Source organism: Triplophysa rosa, linkage group LG5 (assembly GCF_024868665.1).
Source record: "Triplophysa rosa linkage group LG5, Trosa_1v2, whole genome shotgun sequence".
NCBI lineage: Eukaryota > Metazoa > Chordata > Actinopteri > Cypriniformes > Nemacheilidae > Triplophysa > Triplophysa rosa.
This window is the reverse complement of record NC_079894.1, coordinates 351173-374836: the sequence shown is the minus strand read 5'-3', so window position 1 is coordinate 374836 and position 23664 is coordinate 351173. Positions and strand designations below refer to the sequence as shown.

General features: G+C 36.8%; 2 protein-coding genes across 2 annotated transcripts; both read right to left on the bottom strand.

Annotated features, from left to right (window-relative positions):
- On the bottom strand, positions 1–1460 carry gadd45bb (growth arrest and DNA-damage-inducible, beta b). Its single transcript, XM_057333766.1, has 4 exons — positions 1251–1460; positions 1065–1166; positions 735–960; positions 1–628 (listed from the first exon to the last, which is right to left on the bottom strand). Exons 1-4 carry the CDS (start codon positions 1292–1294, stop codon positions 524–526), a joined length of 477 nt encoding a protein of 158 aa, XP_057189749.1. The 5' UTR covers positions 1295–1460; the 3' UTR covers positions 1–523.
- A 563-nt stretch (positions 1461–2023) lies between these two features.
- On the bottom strand, positions 2024–23330 carry LOC130554194 (uncharacterized). The gene is made up of 4 exons (XM_057333694.1): positions 23222–23330; positions 12522–12599; positions 11928–12077; positions 2024–6151 (listed from the first exon to the last, which is right to left on the bottom strand). The coding sequence occupies exons 2-4, from the start codon at positions 12543–12545 to the stop codon at positions 5018–5020; spliced, it is 1308 nt and encodes a 435-aa protein (XP_057189677.1). The 5' UTR covers positions 12546–12599; positions 23222–23330; the 3' UTR covers positions 2024–5017.
- Positions 23331–23664: the final 334 nt, after the last annotated feature.

The following is a 23664-nucleotide window of genomic DNA, read 5'->3' as shown; positions in this document are numbered from 1 at the left end:
TACTTGTTAAATATAAAGCATAACATTTATTTCATGAGAAAACCATTTGGAAAGTCATAAATAACCAAATATATTACTTGTTTAAAATGGCACCAATATTATGCATAAATAAAACCACCAAGATTCAGTCATTAAATAGCAGTGTCTTTTTGAAAACACAAGTCTTTCTCTCCTGCAGACCTACGACAGTCAGGTCTGAGTCATGTGTTCAACAACCCCCCCCCCACCCCCAGCGGGGGCAAAGAGCGGCCAAGCGCCGCGTCAGTCTGTAAATATCCACTATAGCATCCTTGACGCGTCCCGTTTAGATACGCGACACGACCACCCAGGTGCGCCTTCGCTCCGAAGGCCAATAACACCGTTCATGATGCAGGAGGAACGCAGAAGAATGTCTCCAGTGTCCTCTGACGCCCAAATCCCATAAACACGGAGGTGGGAGCTTCGGAAACTTCCCTCGTGTATTGACGAGTATGTCCTCGTGACTGTTGAAGGACGACGTTAACTTTCCTTTCAAACTTTCCTCTTAGCGCTCCTGCAGGGCGATGGAGGGCACCCACTGGTTCCTGCAGCGGCTCTCTTTGCAGTAGCTCCCGACCTCGCTCAGCTTCAGATGCTCGGCTTGAGGGTTCTAAATGAAGAAAAAACACATCATGGGCATTGCATATCCTCTGCATATAGCTTGACAATTTATAGATTCGCGTCGAAGCGTATTTGCAATGCGTAAAAGCACTTACAGTTACAAGTATGCAGTGAAGGTCTCTCGGTTCGTTGGCGTTGGTGTCTGTGGAGAGAGGTTCGCCGAGAACTTGTGCCAATCGCCCCATGCCGGAGACGCGAACTATGTTGATGTCAATGTCGCAGCAGAAGGCTTGGATGAGCGTGAAGTGAATCTGAAGCGCGACGTCATTCTCGTCCTCCTCGTCGGTCGCCAGGACGCACAAGACTACGCTGTCTGGATCTCTGTAAAAGTACGAAGTTACGTTAAAATGCAGTTCGGTTTTCTAGTGGAGTCTCTCAATTCACATTACTGAAAGCGCGCAGACATCCAATAGGAGAATACTTACGCGTTCATGAGTTGCGCAGACTCGTAGACCCCCACAGTCAGACAGTTCTGCTGCTGTGCAGCCACTAGCAGCTCCTCCAGAGCTTCACTCACTGTCTCCATTCTGCAAGAAAATAAACCCATTGTTAATTTATGAAAATTAAACAAGAGAAAATGTCTTTCTTTTGAAACACTTGGGTTTGCTTACTTTCTGTCTGCGCTACTGCATCCAAAGACTTCTTCCAGAGTCATGTTGTCCTCGAACTGCAGTTGAATTCAGAAACCAAAACTCCTCCAAATAATATAATCCCAGCGAACGTGTTGCTGTTTGATAATAAAAGTAATCCACAGTGATAGTGAGTTCTTCTCTTGTGAAACTCGTCTCTACGATACTCTCTCGTGTTTGACGTACAGCTGTGAGGCGCGTGGGTTTTATAGCGCGAGCGGCAGTGGGCGTGGTTGAAACTTCGGCCGAAACCTCGCGCTAACTGGCCTGCAGGTTTCTATGGGCAGAAGTTTGCTATTGTCATGTATTGTGTCAACTGCCATTGACTTTGCCTAAAACGATCAAGCGCACACTCACTCACGTGAAATCCTGCGAAGTAATTTGTTAAAACTCGCAAGTGTGATGAATAATGATTTCTGATGAATAGTCTAACGTGATGTTCTCACTGTTGCAATACTGCAAAATGCATACTATTTAGAAATGCTAAAATAAAAGAACAGCTTACATCGCACTGTTATATGCATTATTGTTATATTTAATATATAAAAAGATTTTCCATTCATTTGAACATATTTTGCAAAGTGTTGTATTAGTCTATATGGTTTGCATTTATTTATGACTTTGAAAATATTTGATTGACATTTGTTTAAAAGTGAATACGTAATTTATTTCTCAGAGCTGTTTTACTTTGAACATCTTGTGTACAACAGTCATGGGATGTCAATGGGTATTTTCTAGGTCTTGTATGCCATCTGGTGGTGACAACTGTCCCTCGTGTGTGAGCGCGAGGCAAAGATCACCGTGAGACATGTGTGGGCAAGTACCTGAGAAAGAGCAGAGGTCTTCAGATCAGGGACACCTTGATGGATAAAGGCGCAGAAACAGGGACAGAGACCCCCTGGTAAATATTGTATATATGCCTATTATAACTGATATAAACATTTTAACAATAAAAAGAAGAATTTGACATATTATAATACATAATTTATTAAGAATGAAAAGAAAAAAACAAGCAAGGTCAACAATAAAGGTATTATATTTGAAAGGACAAATAGGTGTTCATTGTTAAGATGCTTACATGATATAATAATATTTTGCTATTCAACGTTGTGTAGCGTTAAGGCCTATATGTTTGATACTTATATTTTGATATGAAAGAATTGGAAGAGCCCCTGCAGTACCACCACGGACCCCCTGACCTTTGCCCCAGAGAATGTGCTCACGAGATAATCACTGTCAGTGTGATTGCATCAAAACTAATCATTAGATTCAAACATCAAATGAATGTTTTTATTGGTTTAGATAATTATGATCGGATATATATCACAAGATTAAAATGTCTTCGTTTTGCGCAATTGCAATATGTCAGATGGTGATAGTGTGTAGGACAGAATAAGGATGAGCTGTGAATGGGAACACGAAGCAGAGGTTAACTTGATTGTTTTGCATAATAATAATAAGTTTAATCAGGGCTGCTGTGATTACGTCAAGTGAAGACAATTACAGTTTCATAAAGTTTTGTAGCGCTGCAAATCTGCAACTAAAAAGTAAATCGACCTTCGCGTTTCAAAACATCACCACAAGAGGGCAAACCAGGCTTTTAGAAAATAAAAATTAACTTTTCTCGAAGATCCTTATCCTACAACCAATTTGATACACAAATATCAATCATTTGAGTAAACAAATCTTCTCACTCTCAGTGATATGATGTAAATAGTCTGTAAACTCATCCTATTATGACTTTAATAATGACTTATCTTTAGGCTTTAATAATAATGATCTTTATGTTTTAATGCTTTTAAAAATATATATTTTATGTGGCTCATCCGTGGCACTTTTTTATTTTTTACAGTCAGTGTTTCTGTATTAGAAGGTTTGACATGAACCCTAATGTGCTCTCACACTATGTGAGATCAAGGTTGACATTTTAGGAAAGCATTAAATCAATAAATGTGTGCATATATTTTTTATAAACCAGTGGACACATAGCAGTGGGCTTTACATTTTCTTATTCCTCTTATAGAATTAGTTTACATTTTAGGCTCTCTAATTTGAACAGATTAAAATGAAGAAGAGAAGAACACATTACAGATATCACAAAATGATATTAATTTTGAGTAAAGAAATTCTCGAGCATCACAGCATGGTGTTCATTTATCTTTTTCACCAGTGCACAAAACAATGTAAATGTCATTCTTCTCTCACCACGGCTGTTATGTATTAAGTGTTTTATACCCTTTCTGTTGACTGGAGGTCTCTGCCCAACAAGCTCATGCAAGACCCCCATCAGCTTCATCATGTTCAGATCAAGGTCAACATTAGACTTCACCCAGAATCATGCAATCATCCAGACACATTAAATCCACACCAGTGTACCTCTCACTTATCTTATTACTTGTTTATTCTAAATAAATCATATTAATTAATGACTATTTTTAATTTGACTTTATATTTAACATTGTTTAAGTCATTTAACATGTCATCTAACAATTATAGCAGTTGTGTTCAAGTTACTAGTGTTTTTCTTATTAGCCTTAGGGGCGCATGTTCAGATTCTCAACAGGGCATCAGACCCCTTGTGGTTAAGGAAGGTGTTGCATGGGTTAGGTTGAACAGAAATGATTATTTTTTCATTTGTAAATGGCATGGGGACATTGTGGAACCCGCAGACGATCCCATACAGAATTTCAAACCCACATGGGCCCCACACACAAATGTTAGTTGGGTTAAAGGGACTGAGGATGATGTTGTCCAGTCGAGTCCCACCTCTGGTCAGGTGCAATCCTATGTGCAATCCATATGGGCAATTAGCATGAGGCCCATTTATACAGCAGGGGAATGTACAGTAAAGACCAGTTATAATGAATGAAGACAATGAGTCAGAGATGAAGATGATCAAAGAACATTTACTGAAGGAAAACAAGCAGAGGTCAGCTTCAGCACTCACGAGGAGTTCCACGGGCCGACCTGCTGTTACATCCATACAGTAGGATTTATGCTGACAGAAACAACTCATCTATGTCATTACTTCTGCAAATATGTGTTTCTCACTCTGGTCAGCAGAATGTTCTCAAAACTTGATGATAAGACACCCTTCTCTTTCAGAAGTTTAACCCAAAAATGAGCTATATTTCATGAGAAATATTCTGATGGGACTGTGAATAAAGGAACACGTCAGTACACCTGTTTCATACATTTCATACAGTCATGACAACATAGAAAGAACATATGTCCTAAGAACCAGGAACTATTCTAGTAACACTCAATAATATGTATAACATAATCACAAAAGGTACTGATTGGATCTTTATTTAAATCATTATTGTTATTGAAGGATACATGTTGATTAATAATTGATTAATAATTTTGCCACCCCATGAACCCACCCCTTCAATAAGCACATAGGGGCACCACATACAACCACAAGAGGGCACTACATCCCATACCGTTGTTATTAGTTCTGGACTCCATTTCCCATAACCCTTTGCTGGACTCATGATTGTTGATCAATGTCACCTGTGCCTCATTAGACCTGCTTTCTGTTTATTTAAACAGGTCTTATGTCATGATCATGTAGTCTTGTTAATGTTACACTGCCTCTCTGCCTTGTTTTCTTTGGTTATTTCATGTGTTTTCCGTTATTCCTTTGTGGACTGGTTATTAGGAATCTGATTTTCGCCTGTTTTTTGGATTATGGTTTTGGATTGACCCTATTAAACTGCAGTTGGACCCACGATCTGTGTCTCATTTTATTGTTCAATCAAGTCCCGAACAGCTCTAGCTGCCTTGAATACTTGATCAGCGCCTGGTCTCTTAAAATGTCTTCTATTCTGTGTTTCTGTGATAGTATCATCTTTTAGCAGATCCGTTAACAAAGGAATATGCGCCATATTTCTAGCACGGCCGTCATTTGGAACATCTTCTTTTGGTTTTTCTTCTTTCGGTTTTTCTTTCGGTTTTTCTTCTTTCGGTTTTTCTTCTTTTGTTTCTTTTTCTTTTCGTTTTTTTTCTTTTATCTCCTGTATATATTCTTCAGTAAGTTTAAGCTCTTTGTGTGCATAAGCACTAGTTGCCCAGGTCCGTGGATTGGTGTGAAACTGATTCTTTTTTGAATCACTAGTTACAACTGGATTTTTGTCTGCAAACACAGCTTTGCAACGGTTTTTTACTTGAGTTATCAAATTAGGAGATTCCATGTTATTATTAGAATCTCTTTCTGAACAATCAAACTTCTCAGGAAGAGTGTGTTCTCCAAGAGGTAGAAACACACAGAAATTGGGCTCAGGGTAGTAAGTGCCCAGAGGAAAGTGCTCAGCTGTTTTTATCCGCACCTGTCGATCACGTTCACTTCTTTCTCTGTTCTCACTGTCCTTAGGGAACACATAACCTGTTGACATCACTGTTGGGTACTTGTGCTCGTGGATTACATCTATGTAAGAGCTCAACACATGATTAAAATGCACTGTGTCTGCGTCAAAAAAGCAGAAATAGATTATACATTCAAGGTTGTCTGTCCTAAATAGTTTAACAAATTCCCTGGTGTGTTCATGGTTTTTAATTGTTTCTCTGATTTTTCGATATGGGATGTCGTTGCCTGGCCATGGAAAGCAGAATTTTCTAAAAGCAATTTTTGAAGTAATTTGCTTGTCAAATTCTGTATCTATGGCACCTTTATCCGACTCATTTCCATTAAGGCCGAAAACTACAGCAATATCCTCATAACGACGTTCATCTTCTGGCTTGAAAGCTGTCCTCCTTAGAAGATCAAGAAATGTCTGGCAATGTGATTCAGGTCTTCCACTCATCTCAGGTGTAACACCCACTGGGACATTGATCAAAAATTTGACTCTGATTTTATCTCTGTCCGATGGTGCTGTTGGCTCCTAGACAGACAGATAAACAGTTTATACAACCTTTCTTCAACTCCACTTTCAGAAAAGAAAGTACAAAAGCTGTCGCTGAAACAGTACCTTTTCATAAGGTATTATACCTAAAGGGGGGAACACTTTGTTTTAAGGAGCCCTTATTACACATTATATTATAGTACTATTTACTATAAATGTCCTATACATTTTACATAAGGGCTGTCACGATTATGAAATTTGGCAGTCGATTAATTGTTTAATAAATCATTGCGATTATGACGATTAATTGTCATAAACTCATACATTTTTATAATCAGCTTTGAAACGACCATATTGTTCTGAATATAAGACTATGTTTTTTTCTTGTTAATACATCGTAAAAAATTGGGTCATCATTGAGGTTTAGGCTTTTACCTGTCAAGAATACAACCGCCAAATACTTGTAAATTAAGTAAATTGATCAGGAGATAATTGAATCTGCCATTAAAATGCTATCAGTCATAGAAATGCTAGTCTGTTTTTTTTTCACGTGCAAGACTACAATAAAAGTTTACTTCTATGTTAATGAAATTTTGTTAGACAGGTTTTCACACTGAGATTATCTTAAATAATATTACATTGTACTGCAGGTTATTTTTAAGGTGTGTGCTTTAGTTTTTTAAAAGTGATTGTGTTACAAGTATTACCATGCTTTAGTTACAATAAATACACTACAATATGCAATATGCAGATGCACTACAGCTCCCCCTAGTGTCTTCTATAGAGATGTGCAATAATCGCGATGATCTGAAACCGTCTCGATGAGACGATTATTTAATAATCGTGACAGCCCTAATTACATGTAAATAACAATAAACCACACCCTAATTCTAACCCTATAGTAAGTATATTCATTATTATTACTCAATACTTAAATATAATTACACTGTCAGACATTTAAAATAAAGTGAAACCTTTGTACTTTCTTTTCTGAGTTGCATTCATCAATTCAACAGCTGTTTTTATATATCCCAATGTACTAATCATCATGATAACATGTATTACATTTTAGGGTAAGATGGAGAAGAAGCCACCCTTAAGAACAATGTCTATGTACTGATAAACTGTAACACTTACATATGTGACACTGGACAACAAAACCAGTCTTATGGGTCAATTTTTCGAAATTGAGATTTTTACATAATCTGAAAGCTGAATAAATAAACTTTCTATAGATATATGAGTTGTTAAAATAGGACAATATCTGGCTGAGATACAACCGTTTAAAACTCTGGAATCTGACAGCGCAAAAAAATCAAAATATTGAGAAAATTGCCTTTGAAGTTGTTAATCAGGGGCACTGTGGCAGACCATCCACTCACAAAAATAAAGTTTTTATATATTTAAGGTAGGAAATTTACAAAATATCTTCATCGAACATGATCTTTACTTAATATCCTAATGATGTTTGCCATAAAAGAAAAATCGATCATTTTGACCAACACAATGTATTTTTGTCTTTTACTAAAAATGTTCCCATGCTACTTAAGACTGGTTTTGTGATCCAGGGTCACATATAAATTATGGATCATTATGGGGTTCATTATGCATCAACTAACACACTTTTATGCAAATCAACTGGACAGAAGTAACAGTTTAATTGTAGTGGCGCAAAACATATGAAAGGTGGCCATCTTGCCTAAAAATGTAGGCAAAATGACCCCCTTCATGGGGAAAGAAGTCCCCAGGGGTATCTGACCTTTACAGAACATTTGATCTAAATCCCAAATGAATCCAAATAATGAAAAAACTTGCCATTAATTAAACTGGTAAAATTGTGCATGTTGGTGTAATTGGAATACGTTTACTGAAATGTTATGTTTTATAATGACCAAGAAAGAACAGAACATAACAGGCATGCTTTTTTAAAGTTTTCAGTCCCCCAAAATGGATAAAAGTTTTCCATTCTTAGTTGAAAATGGTGTCATGAACGGAGTAAGAGTAATCCTAAATTAAAGTCATAAGATACTCTCTACTAAGACAAGCCTGTTCCTCACACAAAACTATTACACGGTGACTTGAAATTAAAGGCATAGTTCACCCAAAATTAAACTTCTGTCATAATTTATTCACCCTTACGTTCTTCCTAACATGAGTTTCTTTCTGTTGAACACAAACAAAGATATTTTGAAGAATGTTGGTAACCAGACAGCTGACAGTAGCCATTAATGTCGTCTTTACACAGGCGAGTTAAGGCGTCTCTGTGGCGGATTACATTTCTGTGTAAAGAAGCAATGCCGCCGCATGAAAGCCGATCTAAAATATGCCGCCTCTGACCCTCCTCACATCCTAGTATCAAAGGCGACTCTGATGCGGCTCAGGATTAGTGTAAATGAAGGCGCATTAAAGCCGCTCTAAACTACGTCACTGTCATGTCAGCAGGAAGCGAGAGAGGGAAGATGAAGCCCAAAACACACAGCGATATTTGTTATAGGCTATTAATAACAACGCAGATTTTTTTAAATAATTCAAACATAAATTCTTCGTTTCATTTCTTCATAAAATGATTTAAATGTTTGGACTATTTTTGTTTGTGCTGTGGCTGTTTACTCAGACAGGCTGTGGCAACAGTTTGAATGCATGATGGACATTTTGAAGTGAAGTGAAAGTGAAAGTGAAAATTTTGAGACTGTTTTCAGCCATTAAAATAGTTTAAATTAGTTTTTTGTGGCAAATTATATTTATTTCGTTTCGTTTCTTTTTAAAATTAATTTAGAAAAATGTTTGGAGTATGATTGTTTGTGATGGTGTGTGCGCGGAATGCAGATTTTTTATTTGAACTCATGACATGAAATATTATTATTTAAATTCCTCCTTTAGCTCCTCTCCTTCTTAAGGAAAAAACCTTCCGATACGTGGGACATGATCACATGCAGACCTGTTTGTCGGACATTATGCAGTGCAGCTCATACAGCAGGAGTTATTTAAATAGCTCTCGTGTTACTTAAGCGGATGGGTGTGCGCAACACGCGCATGAAGTCGAACACATAATTAATCACAAACTTAACATTACTATATATTGTGATGAGAGAGTGTGTGCTTTTCGTACCGTTTACCTCAAAACAGTCGCATCATAATAATGTAAGTGTGCTTCGGTTCAGATCGTAAAGTGAGGACAGTATGAGTGGAGACAGTAGCGCTTGTGCACAGATGCCCGGCCCTACGAGCGTAAATGATTTGGGTCTCATCGGGCTGGAATTGAAATGCAATACGACAAATATAACGACAAATAATTTTGTCGACAAATGATTTTGTTGTTAGCCTATATATCCAAAAGCATCTAATTGAGGACAATATTTCACACACGACAACGATCTGGTAACATTTACTGTACACTGTAAAAAATGATTTGTTATTTTTTGTTGTTTCAACTTAAAAAAATAAGTTACCTTGTTGCCTTAAAATTTTAAGTTAGTTCAACTTAAAAATATTAGTTCACTTAATGAATTTGTTGCAAACTCGTTGTGTTGACTAATATTTTTAAGTTGAACTAACTTAAAATTTTAAGGCAACAAGGTAACTTATTTTTTTAAGTTGAAACAACAAAAAACAACAAATCATTTTTTACAGTGTAACACCGGAACTGTTCATTTACCTGGTCGACTTTCTGGTTCTTTAAAACAACTTTTGGCGTCTTTCAATATGCAATATTTTATTAATATGTATTAATATTAATATTAATATTTAATATTAATATTTATTAAACTAATTATTAATATTTCAATAATTTGGCGTCTTTCAATTCATTTAAAATGTTGCATTTATATCCTAATATTGTTTTTATCCTAAAGTATGCATTGTTATTATTAGTGTCAGTATTTGTTTTTTAGTTTATATCGTTTAATTTAAGGCATTATTTTATAGCATATTGTTAGAATAGTGCTTTTGTGGTTATGTTCAGCATTATTTCGCATAATTTTAATACCTGTGTAAATGCATTTATGCCGCTTTAGAGCCGCATTAACGGTCTGTGTAAATACACATTTATGCCGCTTCAGATTCGGTTTCTGTGCCGCCTTTGCTGTGTAAAGAGGCCAAGATGGCATGAGGTTGAGTAATTTATTTGAGAACTTGGGTGAATTATTCCTTCATGTTTTCCTCTGTTATCCAATGTCATTTCCAGGTCTATGCAGAATTAAAAAGAATCATTGGAGGAATCTGCACTCAACTTTCCACAAAGCCTTGGAAGTCCTTGCTAAAGATCCGATCAGGATGTATCAATCCAGAAGAGGTGATAGTCAAGATGAGTTAAATGCTAACAAGCCTAACGTAGATGAGGAACACATGCACACTGTTCTCAAATATATGAATTTGTATATAGCCATGCATGGATGGAGGGCAGCAAGTGATTTTCTCCAGAGGAATTCACTAACAAACTCAAAATACCTGTGTTTTGGTCATTCTTTTTTCAATAGGCCTTTTTTGTTGTTCAGCAAATACGTTTGCTGTTGTATTTCAAATGTCTGTCAACAGGTGCACTTTATCATGTATGTTCAGTCTAATGGAGAAGTGATTGTTATGAATTTAAAGCTATGTCTTAGTTTATTTGTGTGGTTCACTTATTGTGACTGAAAGATTCCAGTTAATATTTTTTGTTAGCAACCCCAATCTGCAATTATTTATAACTAGTTCCACAGGTTTATCTAGTTAAAAATCCCAAATAATAAAAATTAATTGAAGTACAGATAAAACGTGGGGTAAATACTTACATTTTAATTGACAGAATCTTTGCTGTATGTTTTCAAATGTTAAACTAATTAAAAAACTTTAGTTGACTGAACTGAAAAACTAGTTGAGCAAGGATACTTTTTAATATTTGAGATAAGTTTGGGCCAACTAAAAAATAACAATTTAACTAACACTTTGTGGAGAGAAATTGAGTGAACGTAACATTTCTGTGGAACTAGTTACTAAATAATAATTAGTTGAAACAACATGACATTTTTTACAGTTTACATTCTTCAAAATGTCTTCTTTAGTGTTCAGCAGAACAAAGACATTTATACAGATCTGGAACAACTCAAAGGTGAATAAATGATGACTTTTTGGGTGAAGTATCACTTTAATATTTGTTTTGTTGAAAGTAATTTAGTTGAAACTCACCATCATGGTGATCAGTGTTCCCTTGAAATGGGCTCTTGATTTTTAGACATTTGCTTTTTTGGCATGCTGTAACTGTGCTTTTATAGTCTGTTATGGCAATGCAAATGAGAATTTAATCAAATGAGGTTGTTGAAATAGTCATCATCTCGTAGCATGATTCACAGACCTAATCTGGATTCTAAAAATCTAAAAGTTAAGAGTGTAAGAGCCCAACTCAAGAAAACACTGATCACCATGATGGTGACATCCAAATTAATTACTTAATTGATTAATTACAAAGTAGTTACAAAACAAATATTAAGTGTTAACCCGCCCATGGGCCCTGTGCATGTTAAGGTTTGAGTATTTTGTATTTGAAATGCATGCCCATCCCTGCTCATGTCCGGTGTAGACATGGTGTTACATGGTCGTTGTACATAAAAAAGTGCAATCTGAAAACTCTTGTGCTGCTTCTCAGATGGAATACACTCAAGGTTAGGGACAGGTTTGGTGGTATGAACAGGAAGTATTATGGATTTAAAATAATATAAGAGTGAGTAAATCATGACAGAATCTTAACTGTTAACTGTTCCATGTAATTAACAAGACGAATACTACAGGCCTAAATAAAGGAAAAACGTATCCCATACATTGTCAATTGTTCCACCATTACCTCAATACTGAGTTTAGTGACACCATCAGTAATCTGGTCAGTGCTGGAATGTCCTGCCTTCTTTTCTCCCTCATTCTCCGATTGTTTGTTCATAGCTGATGGATCTTTCTCCTCTTTGTGTGACTGATGGTCAGATGTAGACATTTTGGTCTGAGAAAACATAACATAACTGGAAAGATCAGTGCATGCAAAGTGAAAAGGATTGCCTCTTTTCCAGATGACAATTAACACTGAAGTGTGTTTTTAAGTATTTACAATGGCCTCTGCGTGTGTCATCAAATTAGCAATTACTTAATACTAAAGTCTGCTATATTACACACAATTGGACCATTTATTATTAATGCAAGATGGGATCATGTAAATAGCTAAGCTTATGAGTTCTCCCAAAGCAAACTGGTTTCTGCAAAAAATCAAACAAAAAAATCACCTAAGATATAAAATAGTTTACTTGAATATTGCTGGAAATCAATTTGATCATAACCTTTTGTTCACATCTTTATTAATTACATCTCTTAATTTACTGCTCTTTTCTTTTTCATTAAAACAAACATGAAATAACATTCCATACAAAAATGGAAAAAGTGTTTTACTTACTTTATCCTTGTTGTGTGCTCTCATGATATGGATGAAGCTGGTCGGTATTTTATACAGTAGGACAGAGATGCTCCTCCTCTAACATGTGATTAAATTGTTAGAAAGTTCATTCAGAGTGTCAGACAACATTGTTTCTACATTCTGTAACGATGTTATGAATCTATAAATGCCCTTACATTGATGGTTTATTCAACGGGGACCTTAAGTATGATATTTGTGTATTGAAAATGAAAATGAGACAAAAATACTGTAAGAATCCAATAATCCATATCCAACTGTATTTTCTGAGAAAATCTAAAAAAACCTTTTTATACTTCTAAATAGTTTTATGGAAGTCAAACATCTCTCCGTTTTGAATTCTTTGCATGTCAAATCTTCTTAAAAGGTTCTAGGTGTGACCAGAACATTCAATAAAGTATGAAACTCTTCTGGTTTGTACGGTATATCTTGATTGAGAACATGAAAACAATGAGGCTGATATGAAATGAAATTTAGTGGGATGATTATTCTAAAGGATTACATGTCTGATGAATTAACCTGCTGTTGAGTGACGTGTCACATATTCTGAACATGTCAGTAATTTCAACAATATCATCATCGTACTAATGACAAATAAACAAATAAAGAGATAAATAAAACATTTGAAAAGAAATTCACTGTACACCTGGCCTAAACATAGGGCAGGGTTTCTTGGAAAATGAAAGATGCTGTTTCTCAAAACCTTTTACATATAGTGATGGCATCTATATATACAGTATATATATATATACACACATGTAACGTAACGGTCACTGACGACAGACGAGGAGGAAGAAGTAATCCAAATCTTTAATTAACAGGTAAAACATCCAGGATAACACCACATTTCACATTACTTTTAAGACTCGACAATGAACTGAGGAAGACACAGGGCTTAAATACACAGGGGTAACATAATCAGGATAAACAGAACCATGTGAGGGACTAATTAACTACTAGGGAAACTTATGAGGGAACACAGGCAAAACAGAAATACAGAAAAAAAGTAGTGTAATCATATACCTTGTGTCAAAGTTTGATTGATTTATGACCCCACCTGTCAAAGGTCTGTCAACCAGTCACTCAAAGGGTGACTTTTATGGCCTGTCAATCTTGATGACATTTATGTTTTATGGCTGTTGTTGGGGGCTCCTCTGTCCCCCACCCTTCCTTCAGTGGGGCTAACTACCTACACACCCCCCTCATCACTACCTAATCAAAAAAGTGTTTTTCAGCCTGTTCGGTTTTACTATAGGCTATTTGTGAAAGACGGTTGTGTTGGTAAATGAGAGAGAGATCAAACAAATATTTATGTGGGTTTTTCTTCTAAGAGTGTGTTGTTGTGTTAAGGCTTCTATCTGCCAAATGATTATTGTGTTTGGGCAACCCGTTCTCATAACAAACAACTCGTTTCGCAGACCTTTTTGCACCAAAGCCGTACGATAACTTTACATGAAGAAACATCATCATTGCAAATTATATCTAACATACATTTTCATAATGACGGTAAAATAAAAAAAACCCAAATAAACCCAAGAAGTGTAAACAGTGAGTATTTCTGTTCTACATTATTTGAATGGTTTTTATTTTATTATAAGTGTTAAACAAATGGATAAATGTTTTTTAACAGTTTGCTTCAGATCTAAACTTTACACGAACAAAGTATAAGCTGAATCAACTGGGCTTGTTTTATTTCAGTGTCAGCCTTTTATGGTTGCTTTTCCCTCAAAACATGTATTGAATATACTTTTATTTTCTGACACAAACCAACTGAACGTATTAAAAATAATAGCAAGAGAAGTCCCCTCTGCAAGTATTATAAGTACCACTGTATTTTTCTGTATGATTAAAATGCTTTTTATGTTTTTTACAGACAGATCTGACAGATTGTGTGCCAGATTGTGAATTACACGTAAGTGGTCAAATAAGAATATCTTTTACATGTAAAAATCTAGACTTCTAACAAATGTACAAATAAACTAAAAATGGCTATAACATGCAGGAAAATGGGGAACTTCTGCAGACGTTGTGTCTTGTGAAACGCTGTAAATGGTGTTTTACATGTTTAATAAACATATGGAGCTCCCAAGATAGATGTGCTCTGGTTTCAGCTTTTAGAAAGTTCTTCATTTAAAAGATTGGATGTTACCTCTAGTTTTTATCTTATTTAGACAAATGTTTTGGTCTTTTCATCTTCTTTTCTTGATTGCTCTACGTACAGGCAAAACATGCATATCAGTAGCATGTTAATTGACCTACACCTTATGTCTTTCAGTGGGGTAGACCTGCATCAACAAATGATAAGTCCATGTGCATTACCCAAATCTTACATGTTACTTGAGGTAAGGATGGGTTTAGTCATATAGATACACTATTAGCATCTCTATAAACCAGTGCTTCAGTAGACGAATCAGTTGATAAATAATTATATATCTGATTATATAGATATGCATTAGGAAAAGAGTAGTGATTTAATCCTAATACTATACCCTCAAATACACAACGTGGATCTCTCACTATCAGCAGTTTTGCTCAAAACTTTTTGACATACGAAACATACCTGTTTTACTACACCAGTTTGTATCCTCACCATGTGAATGTCACACACATTCTTAAGTTGTTCTCCTTTTGTATAGTTTCAACATTTGTGTTTAGTCAGTACCAAGTTGTCAGGCTTTACACTTACGTCTTTTAGAAGTTGTTTTGTTTGTCACTGTTTTGTGAATATTTACAAATGACAGGCCTTTGGTTTTGAGTAATCTGTTGGAATTTGTCAGTTATACGTTTGTTAGCTTCATTACATGTTTTTACTATTCCTAACAAATGAAACCGATGGCCGGCATTTCAACTGCTAGCCAGTAAATCTAGAACTTCTTCATTTTCTGACATAAGCTACAGAAAGTGATAACACAGACATGGTTATTTTATTATGTAAAGTTTCTCATTTTAACTTTCTTTCATGATGTTTTCACAAGTATTTTTTTTCAGCTTTATTTTCTTACTTTACCACTTCTTAGTTATAATTAGTTGCATGGTTACTTCTTTTCCGTTTTTAGTTATACTTGTTCAGATGACCTTTGTTTTAATAGTTCTTGTTGTATGTTGTTTGGTCTAGTTGTATATTCATGTCTGAAGGACTTCACAAGTCATTGTCACAGTTCAATGTGTAGGCGATTGTTTAAAGGTACACTAAAAATTATTATTAGACAGTTTTTAATATGGATGAGATTGTGCTCAAATATTATGATTTTGGATAGGTGCGAAACCAAAAATCTAAATTTGTTTTTGCTTGATTAATGAAACGGCAATTTTATGGTATAACTAGTTCTGTTTCAGGAATTAATTTACAGTTTACCAATTTTAAATCTGAACGGCGGCATGAAAAATGCACACCACATTGGAAGATAGTTCATTTTCATTAGTTTCTGGAATCAGGACAAAATAAATATATTTACTTTATTTGCTGTTATAAATGCCATACAAACTGCTTATACTAGGTCTCACTGTAGAATAGGTACCAATTCTCACTATTTACTAACTATTAAGTATGACTTTTGCCTCAATAAACTCCTAATTACTGCTTGAAAGGTAGTTTTTAGGTTTAGGTATTGGGTAGGATTAAGGAATGTAGAATAAGGCAATGCAGAATAAAGCAAACATACTAATATACAACCAATTTGCATGTTAATAAGCAAGTAGGACTTTCATGGAAAATGGAAAAGTATTGTGTTGACAATTGATGTAATTCTTGTAACCAATTTACATTTAGCAATTTGTTCGTGGGTATATTCCAAGCAAACAGGTTTTTCTGCCCGATATTTGACACTTCAAACAACTTTCCTAAATCAAGCTGTGAATAGATGCTTTGTTTAGTAAAATACAACTGATCTACAGCATAGCAACCTCATATTTAGCTCATAGGGACTGCATGCACATTTTGTGCCAAATATTGACAATTGACAATGTGTAAGAATAAACATACATACACAATAGCAAAAATACTAGATGTGTAATACAATGAATGGAGACATTAAGATGAAGAAGGTTTTGGATGTAAATACGTTTTTTATATTAAATCAAAGCAATCAACACATGGCTCGAACTATGAGAAAACAGCTGATCTTACTAGCATTAAAGCGAGAAATTTTGGATAAATCAGTGAGGGAAATGAGACAATTGAACAAGAACTCAAAACAGGTCAAAACTTAAGATAGATTTTTAGAACTATTAAAACAAAGGTCATCTGAACAAGTATAACTAAAAACGGAAAAGAAGTAACCATGCAACTAATTATAACTAAGAAGTGGTAAAGTAAGAAAATAAAGCTGAAAAAAAATACTTGTGAAAACATCATGAAAGAAAGTTAAAATGAGAAACTTTACATAATAAAATAACCATGTCTGTGTTATCACTTTCTGTAGCTTATGTCAGAAAATGAAGAAGTTCTAGATTTACTGGCTAGCAGTTGAAATGCCGGCCATCGGTTTCATTTGTTAGGAATAGTAAAAACATGTAATGAAGCTAACAAACGTATAACTGACAAATTCCAACAGATTACTCAAAACCAAAGGCCTGTCATTTGTAAATATTCACAAAACAGTGACAAACAAAACAACTTCTAAAAGACGTAAGTGTAAAGCCTGACAACTTGGTACTGACTAAACACAAATGTTGAAACTATACAAAAGGAGAACAACTTAAGAATGTGTGTGACATTCACATGGTGAGGATACAAACTGGTGTAGTAAAACAGGTATGTTTCGTATGTCAAAAAGTTTTGAGCAAAACTGCTGATAGTGAGAGATCCACGTTGTGTATTTGAGGGTATAGTATTAGGATTAAATCACTACTCTTTTCCTAATGCATATCTATATAATCAGATATATAATTATTTATCAACTGATTCGTCTACTGAAGCACTGGTTTATAGAGATGCTAATAGTGTATCTATATGACTAAACCCATCCTTACCTCAAGTAACATGTAAGATTTGGGTAATGCACATGGACTTATCATTTGTTGATGCAGGTCTACCCCACTGAAAGACATAAGGTGTAGGTCAATTAACATGCTACTGATATGCATGTTTTGCCTGTACGTAGAGCAATCAAGAAAAGAAGATGAAAAGACCAAAACATTTGTCTAAATAAGATAAAAACTAGAGGTAACATCCAATCTTTTAAATGAAGAACTTTCTAAAAGCTGAAACCAGAGCACATCTATCTTGGGAGCTCCATATGTTTATTAAACATTTAAAACATTTCACAAGACACAACGTCTGCAGAAGTTCCCCATTTTCCTGCATGCTATAGCCATTTTTAGTTTATTTGTACATTTGTTAGAAGTCTAGATTTTTACATGTAAAAGATATTCTTATTTGACCACTTACGTGTAATTCACAATCCGGCACACAATCTGTCAGATCTGTCTGTAAAAAACATAAAAAGCATTTTAATCATACAGAAAACTACAGTGGTACTTATAATACTTGCAGAGGGGACTTCTCGTGCTATTATTTTTAATACGTTCAGTTGGTTTGTGTCAGAAAATAAAAGTATATTCAATACATGTTTTGAGGGAAAAGCAACCATAAAAGGCTGACACTGAAATAAAACAAGCCCAGTTGATTCAGCTTATACTTTGTTCGTGTAAAGTTTAGATCTGAAGCAAACTGTTAAAAAACATTTATCCATTTGTTTAACACTTATAATAAAATAAAAACCATTCAAATAATGTAGAACAGAAATACTCACTGTTTACACTTCTTGGGTTTATTTGGTTTTTATTTTATTTTACCGTCATTATGAAAATGTATATTAGATATAATTTGCAATGATGATGTTTCTGGGTTTTCATTTAAGTTTAATGGCCAGGATAATTGCGTGTACATGACGCTATTCAGACAGTTTCACAGTTTGAGCAAGTAATGTAACTGTTTATTAACCGTTTATAAAACAGATAAAACAAGCAGTCACAATATCATTCAAAAATACAGATATTCCAAGGGTACCAACGTGAAACGATCGATTTGTATGAGGAACAGATGCGAAAGCGATCACCGTCCACCATAAATCTCAAATCCAGTGAAGAACGACATTCAAATATTGCCGCCATAAGAAGTTACGTCACCTTCGATTCCATTGGCTCTCCCGTGTCTCGTGACCGATCGCGTCATTTCGTTGGCTTTGAACGTGAAACGGTATTGGCTCCCGCGACCGACTGCATCTAGCTGTTCCGGTTTATCTTTCGCATGGGAGCCGACTTCATGCATTCACGGACACGCACGGCATCTTCATGTAAAGTTATCGTACGACTTTGGTGCAAAAAGGTCTTCGAAACGAGTTGTTTGTTATATTTTGTAATGCTTTTGGTCAGTTTGTGCAATAAATACCTGTGACTGTACTTTTATTCGCGTGTTGTGTTTTATATGGCTGAGAAGTGGTTAGGTTTAGGTTTAGGGTGAGGGTGGGGTTAGGTGCTACAAAATATTAAAACCATAAATAATTATGAAATGCTAATAATTGCACGCATCTCGGTCTGGAGCATTGAGCAAACAGCAACGCAGTTCCCTGTTCGTCGAAAAACAACGCCAAAGGGGTACCCTGCGCGTTCAAAAGTGACGCCGTGGGGCGCTGACCGAGCGTAAATACGTGACGAGTCGGGAGTGAGAACGGGTTGCCCAAACACAATAATCATTTGGCAGATAGAAGCCTTAACACAACAACACACTCTTAGAAGAAAAACCCACATAAATATTTATTTGATCTCTCTCTCATTTACCAACACAACCGTCTTTCACAAATAGCCTATAGTAAAACCGAACAGGCTGAAAAACACTTTTTTGATTAGGGAGTGATGAGGGGTGTGTGTAGGTAGTTAGCCCCACTGAAGGAAGGGTGGGGGACAGAGGAGCCCCCAACAACAGCCATAAAACATAAATGTCATCAAGATTGACAGGCCATAAAAGTCACCATTTGAGTGACTGGTTGACAGACCTTTGACAGGTGGGGTCATAAATCAATCAAACTTTGACACAAGGTATATGATTATACTACTTTTTTTCTGTATTTATGTTTTGCCTGTGTTCCCTCATAAGTTTCCCTAGTAGTTAATTAGTCCCTCACATGGTTCTGTTTATCCTGATTATGTTACCCCTGTGTATTTAAAATAACCCTATATCCATTGATTAAGATGTGAAAAGCATTTCTGAGGGAGATTGCAACTTTCATTGGCAAACTTCTGTCTCAGTCCACATTTAAAACAATACCGTGACAAACTATTGTTCAAAATACTAAAACTAAATTATTTAAGTTTGCATGAAACACATAAAATAAACCAAACTTAGTTTTAATTTAGTAACCGAACTACCAGAAATCTGACATCCTCTCTTCCCTCCAACTTTGCATCTCTAGATAAAGACACTGCCACCGACACCTTATGCTCAACACTTACATCCTGTCTAGATAACCTTTGTCCTCTGTCCTCTAGACCAGCTCGCGCCACCCCCTCCTGCCCTTGGCTGTCTGACATCCTCCGTGAACAACAGAGTACACTCAGGGCTGCTGAAAGGAAATGGTGCAAGACCAAGAATCCTGCTGACCTAAGGGACTACCAGTCACTACTGTCCTCTTTCTCTGCTAGTGTTACCACAGATAAAACATCTTTCTATACCACCAAGGTGAGTAATACACCTAACACTCGGCAGCTTTTCAAGACATTTAACTCTCTTCTTTGCCCCCCCCTCCTCCCCCGCCCACTTCATCTTTGACTGCGGAGGACTTCACTGTATTTTTCACTGAGAAAACATCATCCATCAGAGAACAATTCTCAGCACCTCAGACCTCGGTACACACTACCCTCACTTTAAACATTGAACTCTCCTCTTTCGCCCCACTGACTGACACAGAAGTCACCAGACTTCTCTCCAGCCACCCCACCACCTGTCCCCTTGATCCAATCCCCTCCCATCTCCTTCAGGCCACATCCAGCACACTCACACCTGCACTCACACACATCAACACCTCCCTGCTCACCGGCACTTTTCCATCCACATTCAAACAGGCCCAGGTCACGCCCCTACTGAAGAAACCCACATTGGACCCCTCTACTACCGACCTGTCTCTCCCCCCCCATTTTTTGCAAAAAAAACACTTGAAAGGGCAGTTTTCAACCAGGTGTCTTCCTACCTATCCCAGAACAAACTACTGGATGACAAGCAGTCTGGCTTCAAAACAAACCACTCCACTGAGACTGCACTGCTATCGGTCACAGAAGCACTGCGGCTAGCCAAGGCGGAATCTAAATCCTCGGTCCTGATTCTGCTTGACCTATCTGCAGCGTTTGACACTGTCAATCATCAGATACTGCTAGCAACCCTGTCATCCCTAGGAATCTCAGGCTCTCCTCTCCGCTGGTTCAAATCCTACCTCTCCGGCAGATCCTTCAGGGTGTCATGGAGGGGCTCGCTGTCCACTGTTCACCACATGATCACTGGGGTCCCTCAGGGATCGGTGCTTGGACCGCTGCTTTTTTCCATCTACACGACATCCTTGGGACCCATCATAGGGGCACACGGCTTCTCCTACCACTGTTATGCTGACGACACCCAGATCTACATCTCGTTTCACCCAGACGATACCATTGTAGCAGCTCGCATTACAGCCTGCCTAGAAGACATCTCAGCTTGGATGAAAGAGCATCACCTCCAGCTGAACCCTGCCAAGACAGAACTACTCGTGTTTCCGGCACACCCCACGGTGCAACACCATCTCACCATCCAACTTGGCAATACCACAATCACTCCTTCCAAAACAGCCAGGAACCTCGGAGTCATATTTGATGAACAGCTGTCCTTCAATGATCACATTGCAAAGACATTGCGGTCATGCCGATATGCCTTATTCAACATTAGAAAGGTTAGACCCTATCTCACTGAGCACGCGGCACAACTCCTTGTCCAGGCCCTGGTAATCTCAAGGTTGGACTACTGCAATGCTCTCCTTGCTGGTCTTCCTGCAAAGGCTAACAAACCACTCCAGCTGGTTCAGAACGCAGCAGCACGCCTCTTCTTCCAACAGCCCAAAAGGGCTCATGTGACGCCCCTTTTCATCTCTCTCCACTGGCTACCGGTTGAAGCCCGTATCAGATTCAAGTCACTAATGCTTGCCTACAGGACTATCACTGGATCTGCACCGGCATACTTTCACACCCTCCTACACCCCATCAAGATCCCTGCGTTCAGCAAACCAGCGGCGCCTTGTACTGCCTTCTCATAAGGGCAGAAAATCGCTTTCCCGCTCATTCTCCTTCACAACTCCTCCCTGGTGGAACATTCTTCCTAACTCGGTCCGGTCAACCACATCTCTCACAACATTCAAAAAACTACTTAAAACCCATCTCTTAACTACTTAAAACCCTTCAGAGGTTAACGACGGACAGACAAGGCAAAATGAACCGACACAAGACAGAAAACATAAGGGCATTAAATAAGGGAACAAATCAAGAGGGAACAGCTGACGTGCATGAAACAATAACGAGCAATAATGAGGAGACAAGAGGGCGGGAATAGAGACGAGACCGGAGGGAGTATGGCAAGCCGTAAGGGCCAAAATTACCTCCCTCCACATGAAACATGAGGTTCTGTCATGGTTCTGCCTCTTCTCGTCATGTCTTTCTTGGTCTTGTGGCAGAACCATGACAGTATTGCTCTAGCTTTTGTTGAAACTAGTAAACTTTGTATTAGCACCTATTGCATTATTGCTCCTGTATGACATCGCTTATTGCTCCCTGAACTCTTTGTAAGTCGCTTTGGATAAAAGCGTCTGCTAAATGACTAAATGTAAATGTAAATCATAACACTAATCTGTAATAACAAAGCACTTTACAAAGTAATAACACAACACACTCTTAATCAGTGATTCATAATGATTAAATCACCAATTGAAAACAGCTACCAGATTTCATTGCTTCTTACCCTAAACAAATGTGACCCTGGACGACAAAACCAGTCTTAAGGGTCAATTTTTCGAAATTGAGATTTTTACATCATCTGAAAGCTGAAGAAATAAGCTTTCTATTGATATATGGTTTGTTAGGATAGGACACTATCTCGCGGAACAACAACTGTTTACAAAGCTGGAGTCTGAGGGTGCTAAAAAAGCGAAATATTGAGAAAATCACCTTTGAAGTTGTTCATCTGAGGCGCTGTAGCAGGCCATCCACTCACAAAAAGAAAGTTTTTATACATTCCTACCGTAAAATTTATAAAATATCTTCATGGAACATGATCTTTACTTAATATCCTAATGATTTTTGGTAAAAAGAAAAATGTCATTTTTACCCCTACAATGTATTTTTGGCGATTACAAAAAATGTTCCCGTGCTACTTAAGACTGGTTTTGTTGTCCAGGGTCACAAATGGGTTTTAACACATTGTTTCAGCAGTTAAAGAGAACCTAAGCAAATGTTCTAGTAGTAAAACACAAGAGTCAAGAGCCCAAATACAGCAAACACTGATCAGCATAACAATAGTCTGGTTAAATTTGGGCCATAACATGGATAGGAAGTATTATGGATTTGAAATTAATATATATATATATATATATATATATTTATTCTCTATAATATATTCTAAATAATATATTCAATATATATTATTTATATATATATATTGTTACCATTACCTTAATACTGAGTTTACTGACACCAGCAGCAATCTGGTCAGTGCTGGAATGTCCTGCCTCCTTTTCTCCCTCATTCTCAGATTGTTTCTTCGGAGCAGACGGATCTGTTTTCTCCTCTTTGTGTGAATGATTGTCAGATGTAGACATTTTGGTCTCAATTTACACTGAAGTATGTTTAAAAGTTTTACAGTGGCTTATGCATATGTCATCAAATTAGTAATCGCTTAATAATAAACAAAGTCTGCTATATTACACACAATTGGACCATTTAACATTCCCAATGCAAGATGGGAAAATGTGAATAGCTAAGCTTTTGAGTTCTCTCAAAGCAAACTGTTTCTGCAAAAAAAATCACCTACAATTTAAATTGTTGACTTGAATATTGCTGCTACACACCCGGAAAACAGGAGAACAAGAAGCGGATCCAAATGAAGAATGAAGTC